Here is a 15507-nt window from a genome sequence, read left to right as displayed (position 1 = left end):
TTGCAAGTCTGTAACTCGGTTGCAAGTAGCAAGCCTCAGCTGAGCAGCACTGCACGATTCCCCTCAGGGGCCTTTAAAGCAGCCTCTCCTCCAGGAAGCAGGACAATCCAGCAACAGAGAACAGGATGATGCACACAAAGACAATGCCTAGAACCCACTCTGAGGGATGGTAATGATCCCAGTTTACCCATCAGTTGCACTGGAGTGTTTCCAAAGCACTAGGTGCACCACCCTCTTTTGCAGCAAACACCAGTATCCCCTCTCTTACACATCAACAGCTGGTGGGGGTAAGAAGTAAGGTCTCCTGCTTTGTCTTTCACCACTCCTTTTGTATGTGGCTGCCCCAGCATTACGTGTAGGAAAATAGTGGTCTGCAGGGACAGCAGGCCTACTTCAACCACCAACCAAAGCATCTCCAACAGACAAGGGTGCTTGGGAAAAAAGCTCTAGGGACACTGCCATCTGGAGCATTAAGTACTGGAAACTACTCAAGATACCTTCTCATATCAAACTGAAAAGACATAAGCTTCTTCCAACCCCTCCAGAAGAATTTAGAAAAGCATTCCTTGTTTTGATGGAGACTGTGGAGATGCTTTTTTGGAAGTTCCAGCAGAATCACAGAGAAGTTCAAAGCAGACCAAGAGAAGCTCACAGGACAGTCAAAACCACCGGCACTGCAATGAGTCACTTTAGAATGTAATTGCTTCCTCTCAAACAATGGAAACTATACCCCACAAATCCTTGAAATAACTGCAACATTTTGATGTAACCCATTTTACTCACAGAAAGAGTCTTCCAGATATTAAGAACCATTATGCTGATTTTTCTCCTCCTCCACATCATTCTTCATACCCTAATTACAGAAAGCTGAAGCAAAAAGACAAATTAATGAAATACCTCCTCCATCAATAATCTGGCAGCTCTCATTCACTGAACAGTCCAGGGCTGCAAAGTACAAATCTACAACTCTGAATTAGCCTGTAACGGCTGTTTTAACATGATTTAACTTGCAGCAGTGAAAGAGGGCCCAAAGATTTATCTTCATTACATTTTCATACAGGAAAAGTTAAAGACAGGTACCCTGAAATCAAACTCAATAGCATCTTCGTGCCAAAAAAAAGGAAATGCTATTGTACCATTTATACAAGCTGGGGACTGGAATATCAGTTGTCCACAAAGTGAAAGAACTTTCAGTGTAAGCACCAGCAGGAAAACCATCAGCAGATTCTCAATAGGATGAACACCCTTCAGAATGTGGTAAAGCAGCAAAATTGCATTTATTTTGGTTACAACTAAACACCCAGAAGTGTCACACAAGCATGAAACAGTGCTGCCATTTTTCATCTTGTAGTTTACTCCACTTTAAATGCAGTTTCAAAAGAATATTTCTATGCATGCATGTGGAACATTGACTTCTTGTTGCAGCCAAGTACTTAAATTAAAAAAAAAAAGCGCACAGGCAAGTAGTTTTCTTTTACTTTAATTTTAAATAATTTTCAAGAGTAATATAAAAGTTACAAGTTTGTCTGTTCAGACTAATCGTTTCTTTCCCCCTCACCCCTCCTCGAAATTCTTCAATGGAGTTACTTGCTGTATCTTTCAGGTAACTCTGTTTGGAAAGCACTTCAAATAACACAATTTAAGCTTATGTTTTCCAGAAGAGAGGGTTCTGTGTCAGACGTCTCTGAAAGTTCTCATACCTAGGGAAAAAAAAACACAAAACAAACCCACAACCAAAAAATTAAAGCTGCTGTGAATAAAACTGCTTAAAAAAGTTATACAAGTAGTTCAGTCTATGTGAAGAACACAATAAATTACATCTAGTCCACAACAGGAAGTGAGTAAATCCAAAATCCTCCCTTCTGATTCCGTACCAAGAATACTCACAGTCTGACTTGTGAATTTCAACAATATACATTTCATTAAAGTGGTATCCCAGAGGATGCTCATTCAAGCCTAGTAAAACTGTAAAGTCAATTAAAAGCTGCTATTTTGTGCAAAACATTTTTGGGGGTAGGAAATTAAAGTTTGGGCAGGTAAAAGTGTGAGTCTGATGCTGCCCGTCATCCTAGTAATCAGGTCAGGTACCTCACAGAAGGAACCCCAACAAAACCAAACCATGAAAACTTCATGCCATTTAGGGATACGCTGTAAATACTGGGAAAAACAAGGTGACACCACTGCTTCTGAATGCAGTTCAGCTGTCCCTGTACTACCCCTTCAGCGCTGCTCCATCTAGGATGCACAGCACCAGACACGAGCTAGCATTTCAGTATTGCTTCCTCGCAGGCTATGTGCAACCTGCTCCCAGGTAAGGAAGAGGGGCCTGCAGACAATTCTGTGCTCAAGGCTATGCATCGGTTTGCCTTGTAGTTCTAACAGAAACCTTGAGACAAAGTAGCACCCTTACCAAATAATTCTGACTTCCATGTTTGTTCATATACAGTAGTGTTTTAGTAAAATCTAATGACAAAAAATAATTCCCTAAGACATAACAGAAACACGTATGCACACATGCTGTCCTAATTTCACTTTCTATACTCACAGAAACAAGCAAACCAGAAACAACCTGAACACCAGTATTCATTATTGACCTATAGTGAAGATATAGAGAAGTATACAATTTCTGTGATTTTCTAAAAAAACACCAAAAAACCCAAAAAAACCCCCAACAACCCAGGCTTTGAGCTACAACAGCCTAAAACACCCTTTCAATCCCCACAAACCCAATCTGTAAGGTATCAAAAGTTACTGCTAATGAAACAAAGAAAAAATGTTCTCCTATATCTCATAGTTCCTAACACAACTCAAATGAGAGAAGAGACTCTAAAGGGTTTTAAACCCACTCAAATTAGAGAAAGGTTTATTTACGAATGAATTTTTGAGTCAAACAACTGCATTTCCATTGCAGCCAGCCCACTGCAGAAACCTAAGATACTCTACATATTACAAGCTGTAATTAAACACATTATAATGACTCACAAACATATGAACAGAGCCAAAAAACAGTTTTTCTGTGGCTGTAACTACATCAACAGATTTCTGCACACAAATGTGTTCAGTTCATTAAAGTTATGCCTCACTTCACTATACTGTTTTAAAGAGCAGCCAAAACCAAAATCAGCACCATCCAGGCAATGACAAGCCACTACCCTGCTTCTTTAGCCTGTCTTCCCTTTGGTCTCTCTCATCGGAGACCTTAGCCTCACATGTTCATGGAGCGCGTAGAGTTACCTTCTAAATAAAAGAGATCTGCATCAAGTTACACTCCCAAAGAAAATCTATTGCTTATGTTAACTGCCTGCATGTTCAGGAGATCCGCACTAACAATAAAACTGTATTCAGAGATCCCCAAATGCTGTTTTAAAAAAGGGTTAGGTTAATATCAAAGGCTGAAGAGGGTTAAACTAATAAACTGTAGTAAAGAGTTTTTCAAACATCCTAAAGGACTGCCTGCATTTCAGCTTACCTCCAGGCTACATGGGCTATCCCCACAGACAGTTATTTCTTAAATCAGTCCCTGGAAAAAAAAACTCTCAGAGCCTTTTTAACTTCTGCTCAAGGGTCTCAGTGACAGAACTAGGTCAACTAGGAACACTATTTCTCCACCTCTCCCATATTCTTAGGCAATGTAACTGTGCTGGAACTATGTCTAGAAAGAGACTAAGAACAACAAAGAAGCACAAATTAACAAGTATCAGTGTGTTCTGTCTTCCCATGATTTCAGAGCATTTGCATAATCAGCAACATAGTGCCAATCCACATATGTCAAGAGCGACATTTCTAGAAGCAAAAAAATTTCATAGGCTGCATAGCACTTTTCTAATAAAAAAATGATATGAAGATGCTGACAAATAAATATAAACACAGTGGATAGAACCTCTCTATACTTGAGATAAACAACAAACTTCTGAACATTTTTGCAGCATCTCACTGAACAGCATGACAGTAGTTCAATACTTAGGAATCAGCTGGTTTAATACCTAGAAAAAAGAACATTTGTTTCTAGAGATCATTGCCATTACCATTTCAGAACTACATTTGCAGGAATGAAAGCTTCAGAAGGATTTGGGGTCATCTGTGCCTGAGTAACAGCAAATGAGGAAGCAAAGTTATAGAAGTTGTCCAACATCTTCTGAGTGAACTGAAATAAAGAGAAATCTTTTAAGTAAGTTTTTTTTTTCTAGTTTGCATTTTTGTGCAAAAGTTTAACAGATATACAACTCCTATATGAAGTAAAAGTAGCATTGCCGTCCAAAACACAATGGGGAAGTGCATATAGGAAGTCCAGGGATATCTGTTTGAAATTGATCAAAATATCCTAGCTCTTGGTCTTGCCCTCAGATCCACCCAGCATCAAGAAATCATTTTCAGAATCTTCACTTGCCCTCTCCCTGCCCATTTTCATCCACAAGATCTTGCTGGGGAAAACAAGAAAAATATGCATAGGAAGCTCTTAAACTGCAGGAATAAGTAAAAAAGCAAAAGAGAGGCCAAGCAGCAAGCCCTGTGTGCAGAGGATGAGGTTGCAGGACATTCCCAGCCAGTCTACAAATACATAAGTCCATGGTACCTCCTTATTTCTCCTATTATTTTTATTTTTAAAAAAGTATGCATTGTTTTGGTGGGAGAACAAACTCTTTTCATAGACAGTGAAATGATGGAGGAAAAGAGACTAGGGCAATACGTACTCTTGTGCTTCCCTCCACCTGCTCTGAAAGAAGGAGTGGAGGAACTGATGTCCCGGAACCCAGGAGCCTACCCTCAGTCACACACAGCACTCTGCGGGTCTGTCCCACTTCTCTTCCATAAAACTTTTTTGTATTATAATGATGTATGTTAAAAATCATATATACAATCATAAAACTTCATGAAACTTACTAAAAATGTAGTGGGAGAGCAATCCCTTAGCTCAAGAGTAGCAACAGATGACTTTGCCTTCAAAAAATACTTTTATTGCTATAATGTAGCAGTTCCAAAGAGATGATGCCAAGTATAAAATAAAAGCCATTAGTCATTTACAAACATGCTCCCAGGCATATTCCCTTCCTCTGCTACCTAATCCCTCAAAGGTTTCCTTCAACTATGACTTTATATGTTTTCTCTATAGGAGTAACGATTAGTTCAGCTTTTGGCTCAACTGCATTTCTTGAAAGCAATATACCATTTCAGTTAAGATGCTACTTTCTTTTTAACAGAAAAATACCTAACTGGAAATAACATTTGTAAAAAAAGCTATGAGATCACAGTGTGGGTTTTTTTTCTTTAAATACTATTGCCAGAAAAATCCACCAGCCACTTTGCAAATGACCTCACGTAGTACATTATTACCCCATGACTTAACTACTTCTATAATAAAAATTGGTGGAATCAGAAATATTTCTAGATGTCATTTGCCCCAACAACCCCGGAAAAGCTCAATTAACCATACTACACAAAAACAGGTGTTGGTCAACTGCCAGTCATGATAACTTTCTCCAAGAGACTTTACCTATTTGGAGCTATCGTGTATAAACTGCCAAAGGACATCAGATACAGTACCAGGATTACTGTTCGACTATGAAACTATCAATCTACCTCAGCAAGTGTCTGTAAGAAAAGTGAACAAGAAAAAAAAAAAAAAGCTTCAAGAAAAGCCTCACCAACTGCTGAAATATTGAAATTAATGCCAGAGCCATCAGTGCTAGGGAAATCAAGACCTGCCATGATGATCTAGCTTGCCTTGAACAGCTGTTAGATGGCCGACTAATTGCCAGTGCTGGCTGAGGATTTCCAGAGGTTCCAACTAACAGACAGGCTGGGCAAAAATTGGCAAGTGTTGCAGCCCAAGGCCTGGTCCACACAGAAAGAACTGGAAAAAAAATATTAAAAAAATATATCCTTCTGTGGAAGAGGGCGATTCTGTAGTTCTGCAGAACTACCTCAGAAGGATTTCTCAAGGGTCAGTGGTACACTTGGATATCCACCTGCATCGACTCCTGTGTCTGCCTTGACTTTTGAGTAATTTTTGACCATCCCTTCAAGTCTACGCACTTGAGTTCCACCACCTACAAATCATCAAAGATCCACTGTTCCACCGTCTCTTACACACATTTAGCCATACTGCTCCTATAAGGAAGTATCATAATTATTTTTACAGCAGATCGACATCAACACAAGTGAGTACTGACCTGATTCCACTAAGCATGCAAAATCCAATCCTTTACAGGAGACATGGTTTTCCAGTGTAAGAAAAATTAACTTACAAAAATATCAAAGCATCCAGCCAAATGATTTGACAATGATTAGGCTGGTTATGATCCTATAACCTATAGCTGCTATAGCAGCTTTTTTTTTTTCCAAGTCATTCTTCAGAGGCTCAATTTGCAAGACTTTCTTAGTACAGAGAACTTCTGAAAATAGAACGTCCAAGCTAACCTCTGTGAATGAATCTACTGATGACACAGCAGCATTTGCAACGGGAGTCTGCTGGGCCAGGTTCTCCAGCAGTTCCACTGAGATTCCAATCTGGGCCACCGTTGGCGTCTGAGGGAGGTTCATGGCACCAAAGGGATGCTGACTTCCCTTCCCTGAAAGCACCACAAACAGCACATGTTAGATTTGGCACACATGTAAAGACTTGAATCACTGTGTTTCTTCCGTAGAAAGTATTTCTCAACTCTAGAGATCTTCCTGTCACAGAAATACAGAAAAATCATGCAGTCCAAGCACAGGCACACCTATGGCCAAGCATAACAGAGGAAACAGTGCAATAGGTACATTTAAAAACCACAGATCTTCAGGAAATTTCTAAAAGAAGGAAAAATGTAATTTTAAAGCTCCCTATGAAGTATATGGATTCAACAGGAAACACAATCTGTGAGTAAAAGGTGGTGGAACCTTTCTCTACAGGAACCAAGCCTTTAATTCACACAGTAACAACTGCAGCTAAATAGGAAACATGCAGCACTGCTGCACAGCTGGTTTGATTCACTCATTCAAAACCAGGTTCTCGTGAACCTGTTTGTGCTCTAAAAACCAGAGAAAGTTACTTTAAGACCACTCTGACTCAGAGTTATCCCTGCAGAGGGCTGGGCAGCCCCAGGTCTCATCTGAACTGCTCAGAGCCACCAACAGCAGCAAAGGTCAAAGAAATAGCTATGGAACAGAAAGGCCTCTGACTTTGCAAAAGCCACAAAAACCACAATGAATCGGGCAGAAACCGAACCCCAAACTGCATACCTCTCACACAGCCATCAGCCCAGCCCTCTGCCATCACTTCTGACCTTTCTCAACTGAGTGTTAACCAGTACTTTCAGTCCCAGCTTCAGCTAGGTTCTCTGCAAACAATGACAAACACCTAGAGTCACTTAAATCATGCAGTCCTCTTTGTCGACATCTGTAAAGGAAAATGCAGGAACAAGGTGTGGGAGACCACAATATATTAGTAAACAAATACTAACACTCCACCTAAGTTTGAGCGAAAGCAATAGATGAGTACCCTCTTAACACAGAGCTGATGTTTCAGTAGTGCTCTCTGGCCTCTGACAAGCAGGAGAAAGCAAAGCTAATCAAGAGCTGCCCTACAGACCAGTCAAGACTATCTTGAGCTGCAAGGAAGGCTAATTGAAATCTAAAGCACCATCTGACTTTATTCCACAGTCAAAACCTCAAGAAAGCAAAACCAGCAAAGTTTTGAGAAGTTAAACTGAGGCTCAAGACAGCGACAGAAGGCACTGCCACAAAGAAGCCAACCCCCAACCCCTACAGAAAGCACGTCCACAAACCCAGCACCCTTTTCAACTGAAGCCAAGTGTTGCTCCTCACTCCAGATCCTACAGCTGCAACATAGTGCTACTTTTAAGAGTAAAGCACTCACTATTAAAATGTTACTTTAACACAAAGCCAATTCTAAGAGTTCATCTCCTGAAGTGCTATTCAGAAGCTCTTCTGACAAATGCCACTGCTGTATGATCTCAGACTTTACTGTAGAGAGATGCTTGTTTGATAAAGGTAAAATTTAATCAAGTATTAAGAAAGAAAGAGAAAAGCTATTAGAAACCAAATATCATGCAAGCTCATTATTAAAAATCCCAATAGCAATAGAGCTTGAACATCCTCACCTGAGAAGCTGACATTTACAATAAAAATATCCTCAAGCAACAGGCTCCATCAGAATATATCACTACTTTAGAAAGACACTAATGAACTAAATAATAAAATATATCCATTCTGTCACTTTGCATGCACTCCCATGGAACCACTCTCTTGGAAAGTTGTCTGCCTAAAAGGGTGAGAGAAAAGTATCCTCTGCCATCCTTACACCAACTGAAACACACTCCACATTTTCAATGCTTGGCTCTTGCAATTAGTATTACAAACAGAAAGAACACAGTATGTAAATTAGTAGTGAAATAAAGCTCAGGTTTTCACATTCAGACCCTACACTCTCCAACATACTATGTCATAGCAGAGCAACTGCAATAAGAAAACTATTTTTTCCACGCCCTTCTTTCCTTCCCTTCATTGAACCCTTGATTCAAGATAGTAAGCCCTCATTACCTTTCAGCTCAGTCATGTCAAAAACCTTACCTATGTGTAGGCCTCAAATGCAGACATTGTATGAGAGGGTATACTAAGTGGAAAACAGCATCACATACATCATTGCATGCTGCACTGCAGAAAAAGTCTGTAGAACAGGCTGTCCTGTAACTTTCACTTGTCAACATACTTCCAGTAAGGGTGCGAAATCCCAGCCTAAAGCTTCATTTTCTATTTCTACCACACTTCCAAGCACAACTGAAAAATAAAAAAACTTTACCATTCCAAGGCAAGGAGTATTTCTAAGCCCCTTCTTTATGTGCAATCACATGAAATTCATCTACTCTAAATCAGTAACACCACCTGCAGTCAGAGAAGAATATGTAATTGCATTCACTGAGGTGTTACCAGCCATTTTCTTCTCCAGATTTGAAAGTACAGACAAGCCAGTAACAGTGACAACTGCCACCAGTGGCATTTCTAAAGCTTGATTCTCTAGGCCCAAGCTGCTTCCCTGCAGCGTAACTTCTGCTTTAAAGACAAAGGTCAGCAAAACATTTTACCCACAACATTTTCCAAAGCAACCTAAACACACTTGTGGCAAAAACCAGCAGAACCTGTCTTGCCTTCCAAGAGCAGTCATGCTCTGCAAGGGCATCAGGAGCCCAAGCGAAAAACCTGACTTCTTCAGTTACACCATGAGAACTGACCCCAATTCCTTGTGAGCGATACAGTTCACAATGATTCTATCAGGAATGCTGGTGACCTTAATGAATGAATACAGTTAGCACTACTAGTGCAGCTCCAAAAGGCGCCAAGGGATCTTACTACATTTATTACAGCAGCAGTTCATTACACAAGTGCAAAAATTGCATAATTTTAAGTGATCAGCTTTGCCTCTTTCACAAAGGTATATTGCTACTTCATTCCTCTTGGCCCTAAGTAGCCACTCAGCTCTGTTAAAGCCAGAAATATTCTATTCTGCCTTGACTACAGGTGTTAAACATTTCACCTGTAATGAAAAATTCAGAAGTGGGAAGAGTAAGAGCCTGGAAAAATACACATTGACTGTCATACCATTGAGGGGTGGGGAAATGACCAGAAAAGCCCTAAGCCTCACAACCACACATTGTATCATGAAATCTAACTACTAGTGTTGTTCGGGGGTTGAATTAATAGTCTTATTTGCATCTGAAGAGAAAAAAATTAATTCAGATTTAATGCTTATTGCAAAGCCAGTCACCATTTTACTTGATAGTTAATCCTCAAAAAGAAAGATATAATAATGCTGGGTATTTCGGGCTTTGACCCCTAGACCCATAATCAGTATCAGCAGATGAAAGACTTCACTTGCTAAATCAAGGGGTCAAAAAACCCCACAACCAAAAACATCACCACCACAAAAAAAAACCCAACAAAACAACCCCACAAAACCCCCACAAACTACACAAGTACTTATATTTCTAGCCTCCCAGCACAGTTTTTAAGAATGGTTAGAAGTTAGCAAGGGGTACAACAGAAAAGCCTGATTTTAGATATATTAAGTTTGTACTGAGATCACTAAGAAATACAAGTCAGCAAACTTTCATAGAGGAGCTCTAAAGGAATCTTTTAGAGGGTACTATGACATTTCTGAGAGTCACCTTCGAGACCCAAACTGGAAATCTCCTACTCAAGGAAGGTTACCAGAGTTTAAATAACACCTGTAGTCAAGGAATAAAATGTCCAGGTTCATAATTTAGTCTCTATTCCACAAATCACTTTCACATTGAAGACTGTATTCCACAAAAGCCATTCCCCCTTTAGTTCATCTATTTGGACAGCTTCTGGTATCACACTTGGAAACACTGCAGTGTTCACCTGCATTGGCTTTCCTAAGTGAGCACAACACAGGAAGAAGGAAAGAAACAAAAAAAACCTGAGACAACACCATTTTACTTGAGCCTCATAGTCCAGAAGCCTAATATTCCACCCCCATGATATTTAACAGACCAACCAGTCCTTGCAACAATGTGCTAAGTGGCCAAGTTGCATCACAAAACCTGTACAGTTCCAGGGCATTTCAGACACTAAACGTAAACTTAAGAGTTACAAACTACATCTTTAACCATTCCTGAAGTCTGTGTCATAAAATACTGTGCCACCTCAGATAATAAACGTGCTGACCCTCCTCATCACACAGCAAGAAACTCTGCTACAATCACAGCTTCACAGGGAGCTGGCAAACAGGGACACAAATTTGTTCCTCTCGACAAGGATTTCAACAGTAAGTAATGTCTCTCAATATTCCAGCTCTCTGTAATCCCTCTCTGGTGTCCCCTTTCTACAGCCTCATAGTCTTCATTGTACAACTGTTTACGGCCACAGAAACTAAGGCTGTGTAGCTTCCACTCACTACAGTCAGCGATCAGCTGTAGATAATAACGGGAATCACAGAGCTCTCTGCTGTTCAAATCAAGCACAGCACTGCCTCATGGCATTGCAAATGCAATCAACCATGTCACAGAATTCTTCCTTGAGAGCAGCCCTTACTAGGAACTTATGGCTAATCATGCAAAGAGCATCTGAAAATGTGTTTTCCTACAAAGCTGTCTGAAAGTATATATAAATACAGTAAGTCTTTCAAGCACCAGAAACACACAGCAAAAGCTGGCAAAAGAACTGGCAATACACTTCACTGTTTCACTAACACTGCAACTTTGGAATATACAAAAACACGCCCTGCCAAACTCTTCCTATGGCTGTTCTCTCTTCTGAAGAAAGCCTGAATTTCAGAGGAACATATACGATCAGAATTCATTTTGCTCTGCACTCCAAGAGCCCTTCTCTCATGTCATGCTGCCATCCAGGACTGATTCAAAAGAAAGCATGCCACCTTACAAACTAAAACACTTTACTACAGCAACATCAACGCTCTATTTAATAGAGATTCAAGTTAAGGCTGTAAACTACACTGAAGCCTAATCACTTTATCATCATAACACTTTAGGCTGCTTGACTGATATCTGTCCCCCTTAATAAGACAAAGGTGTGCCATTGGGGCACTTCATTTTTGTAACACGCATGGCAAGCTCCCTGTATATTTAGCAAAACCCACCCACACCTACTGCAGCTAGCACCGGCATTCTCTAACTATATGACTCAAGACTAAGCGACTTTAGTCTGTATCAGAAATACGAAAACATTTGGAAGCCTGCTTCCCAATGACAACACCCTCTACTGGGCAATTACATAGTGCAACTGGGACCGACGGGAAGCTGCCAGCTGTCTGAAATCACTGCGTCAGACTTTACTCATTACAAAACCTGTCTCTGTGCTACAAAGAACACAATCACTTAACAGGGAAAGCTGAAAGCAAGCACTTGCAGGCACGTCTAGACAAAAAACTAAAAACCATGCTATGGAAGTTACAGTCATTCTTCCTCTGGTTCTCTATGCAGAAGCACTGGAACTCATGCCAAGTCTGCTCAAAAGAATTTCCAGATCAACACCTTATACAAGAGAAGATGAGTGAAAAATTTTGCTAGGAACATTAACATACAGACAGACTTCCATGAAACTGAGACTCCTTCCAGTACCACATCTGCTCGGGATTATGAAAAACACATGGTGGCCTGCCTTTTCAAGTAGCTTTTCGTTCGCAACCACCTTCAAACATTTATCCCCTTATGCATGCAGGAACACATCTGTTTCACCAACTGCTACATTTGACCAGTCTTACCAGATTTCAGACCAGAAATTTTGAAGATGGCACTTGGCTTTTCATTAGTCACAAACCCCAGCAGCTGCCACACTGCCATCCCACTCGGGTCTGGATAACAAAAATAGACAGATCCTCCCATTCCTTCTGGAAATGGTATAGTTCCCAGCATGAAGACCACTACATGGTTGATGTTTTCATAGTCCGGTAAATCAAATACAAATTTGTCCTCAGCCACTTGTTGGGGAGCTGCTTGTACCTAAAGAGAACAAAACCTTTATTAGTATTACTATGTTTTTCATGTTTGACTAACTGTGAATTTCCTTTTACAGAAATACACCTACAGCAGAACATAATAAAAAGTGAGGAATATACTAACCTAAGTAGCAAACAGCCAGATAAAAGTCAAACACAGCTGAGCAACAACTGCAAAAAAATACTACTTAAAAGGCACAACAGTCTTGTTCTACCTGCACTGAACATATATCCCACCCGGGACTACAGGATCAGAATACCTTCACTCCCCACGTGCGTAGGAGGAAAATAGGGTGTAGAAAAGGTTGCCAAGTCTATAAGCAGTGGCTGTTGACCACCTGGCTGGCACAACCCCAGGATCATGGAAACCTGTTCACATAGGAAATACAACAGACCTTGAGACAGGCAGTAAAAGGATGGCTAAATGCCAGAGCAAAAAAGATGTCTCTTTACATGAGACAGAATCATAAAATGGTTTGGGTTGGAACGGACATTAAAGATCATCTAGTTCCACCTTCCCTGCCACGGGCAGGGACCTTCCACCAGCCCAGGCTGCTCCCAGCCCCGTCCAGCCTGGCCTTGAGCCCTGCCAGGGATGGGGCACCCACAGCTGCTCTGGGCAGCCTGGGCCAGCGCCTCGCCACCCCCACAGTGAACAATTTCTTCCGTATATCCAATCTAACACACCCTCTTTCAGTTTAAAGCCATTCCCCCTTGTCCTGTCACTGCCTGCCCTTGTAGAAAGCCCCTCTCCAGCTTCCTCGTAGGCCCCTTTAGGTACTGAAGATGCCAAATCCTTGCAGCCAACGCACAGTCTACCCTTAAAAAGCTTCTTCCAGGCTCCCTGTTTGTCTCTGAGGAGCCCGAGCCTCTCCATTAACAGAGGGGACGGCAACAGCCTCCCGGCAGCGAGGCGCTACGTCCCCTCCGGGGGCGAGGGGCGCAGCCAGCCGGCAGGCCGGGCAGGTGTGCCGGGGACGGCGAGGTCCCTCGGCCTGGGGCCAGCCCCGGCGAGGGCAAGGGGGAGCCCCGCGGGGCGGCCCTGCGGCAGCCCCACCCCCACCCCGAGCGGGTGGAGGGCCCCGCCCGCGCTCACCAGCCTGCCCGTCACCAGGCAGCCGAACATGGCGGCAGCCGCCGAACCCCCTCCGCCGGCTCAGAACCCCCGCCACTGCTCCGCTGCCTCCATCAGCGCCGCCTCCCGGAAGCCAGCGCGGCCCCACTCACCGCGGACCTGCCCGTCACTTCCGGCGCGCGGCCGCCGCGGAGGGTGGGGCGCGGGCGGACTACAGCTCCCGTGGTGCAACGCGTGTCCACGCGCCAGCGGGGCTGCGCGGGGCCGCGCGGCGCCTGACGGGAGCTGCAGTCCGCGCCGTTGAGGCGGGGGCGCCGTGGGCGGGAAAGGCAGGGGGCGCTTCGCACCGCCGCCGCGATCCCCGCTGGGTTCCGGGTTAAACCAGTTCTGATTGTCCCCGAGTACGGAGCAGCAGTACGTAGAAATTAATAGTCTTGCAGTGGAAGTAAAAAGCTAGATCCAAAGTGTTTGAATCCAGATAAAACTGGCCAAAGTATTTAGGAACAAATAAAATGTGCCTTCAAAAATAAAAGAAAAAAAAATAGAAAAGTTAATCAGAAAACCTACCTGATTAAAAATGCCAACACGCACCAAGCATATTGAGAGACGACTGCTGTAACAGCATATGATGCTGCATTACCAAGAAACTTGATTTGCCCTCACAGATACAGGTCAGGTTCTGGAAGCTTACACTGAGGAACTTGGCACATCATGTGCGTTTACTGTGTAAACTGATCTTCAGTGCCGTGTCAAGAGTACCTACCATCAAACTACACTTGGTGCTCACAGCACTCACTGATGCTGAAAAATCAGAGACAAAACTCTAATACTTGTTTTTGAGTTTTAGAAAGCAGACATTTTTTATTTTTGGCACTGGTAAAGTTCCACCCAATGTGCATAACGACTTTGATCACTGTCTTTATATGGCCAATCTATACATATCAATGACGTTTCTGAGAAACTATTAGCATATTTATTACAATGCCAAGAACTACTTATCTACATGCTAACTACACGTCTGGCCTAATGGGTTCGTCTTCTGGTGGTTGTTTGGGACATCTTCATCCTTTCTTCATCCTCTTCTTCGTCATCTTCCTCTTCCTCTTGTCCTTTTCATGATCTTCTCTTCTTCTGGCCCTGTTTCAGCACTCTTGGCTCATGCCTTGGTTTTGGATTGGTTCTTATCTACTAGTAGCTAAACTACTCAATGCAGCATTCTACTAGCAGCTAAACTAGATAATGCAGCATTGTACAGCTCAGAAACGTCATGGATACATTAGTTGCAACATTTACAATTAAGCACTCTGGTAAAATTCCTCCTGTATCAGCACAACCTTCCTTGACTTCATTAGTAGCTTCCACCAGTGAGATTTTCAAGGCTACACCAAACCTTCTAGAGATAACTGTGAGATAATCTGACAAGCCTGGTTAACCACAGAGGCACAAACAAGTCTAGTTTTCCGAGGGCACACCCAAAGACGTTCGTTGCTGTGCCATCATCCCTTTCTTTCAGCTTATGCCTCTCAACGTCTTCCAACTCTTTCAAAACCAGGGAAAGGTCATGACAGCAATTGGAGACTTTAAGCTTCCATGCCACATGGCAGTGGAAGGGCACTGGAAACCTATGATTGCGTTTCACAGGCATTTGTGCACTTAAGAGGTGATAAGCATCAGAGCTTGTGCTGTGTGCCAGATAAAAAGGAAAAATCTTCTAGTGGGTGGAAACATCCGCTCACTGCCTTTGGGCTCAGACCCCGCTTCTGTCTCTGGCCCCAGCTTCCTTCTCCAGACCCACCTGCAGTCCTGAGAAGTCTCGGTGCATTTTCAGTTTGTCTGTCCTGTCCTCTTCTATTTTTTTGTCATGCCACCGTGTCTTGTTAACCTCTGTCCACAAGCATTACCAGTTGCTTTACACATCCAGAGTTTGCTTCCTGGACCCTTCCCAGGCTTCTCATCT

The 15507-nt window shown here is 42.4% G+C and overlaps 1 protein-coding gene across 2 annotated transcripts; it reads right to left on the bottom strand.

The window, feature by feature from the left end:
* Window positions 1–1464: 1464 nt before the first annotated feature.
* On the bottom strand, window positions 1465–13708 carry HIKESHI (heat shock protein nuclear import factor hikeshi). Of its 2 annotated transcripts, XM_055702016.1 has the most exons (6): window positions 13572–13692; window positions 12736–12844; window positions 12242–12479; window positions 6418–6569; window positions 4026–4144; window positions 1465–1700 (listed from the first exon to the last, which is right to left on the bottom strand). In XM_055702016.1, the coding sequence occupies exons 3-6, from the start codon at window positions 12390–12392 to the stop codon at window positions 1646–1648; spliced, it is 477 nt and encodes a 158-aa protein (XP_055557991.1). In that variant the 5' UTR covers window positions 12393–12479; window positions 12736–12844; window positions 13572–13692; the 3' UTR covers window positions 1465–1645. The 2 variants fall into 2 exon arrangements, with proteins under 2 accessions (XP_055557991.1, XP_055557990.1); XM_055702015.1 differs by lacking the exon at window positions 12736–12844 and having other exon boundaries at window positions 13572–13708.
* Between the last annotated feature and the right edge of the window lie 1799 nt (window positions 13709–15507).

Source organism: Falco cherrug, chromosome 2 (assembly GCF_023634085.1).
Source record: "Falco cherrug isolate bFalChe1 chromosome 2, bFalChe1.pri, whole genome shotgun sequence".
NCBI classification, from domain to species: Eukaryota; Metazoa; Chordata; class Aves; order Falconiformes; family Falconidae; genus Falco; species Falco cherrug.
Note: the sequence above shows the minus strand (reverse complement) of the source record. Positions and strands in the feature narration are given on the sequence as shown.

Excerpts from the sequence above, each read along its gene's own strand:
- HIKESHI (XM_055702015.1), bottom strand. The coding sequence starts at position 13,601 with ATGTTCGGCTGCCTGGTGACGGGCAGGCTG. Across the intron at positions 12,480-13,571 it reads GCCTGGTGACGGGCAGGCTG|GTACAAGCAGCTCCCCAACA; the intron begins GTGAGCGCGGGC and ends TGTTCTCTTTAG. Across the intron at positions 1,701-4,025 it reads GCAAATGTAGTTCTGAAATG|GTATGAGAACTTTCAGAGAC; the intron begins GTAATGGCAATG and ends TTTTTTCCCTAG.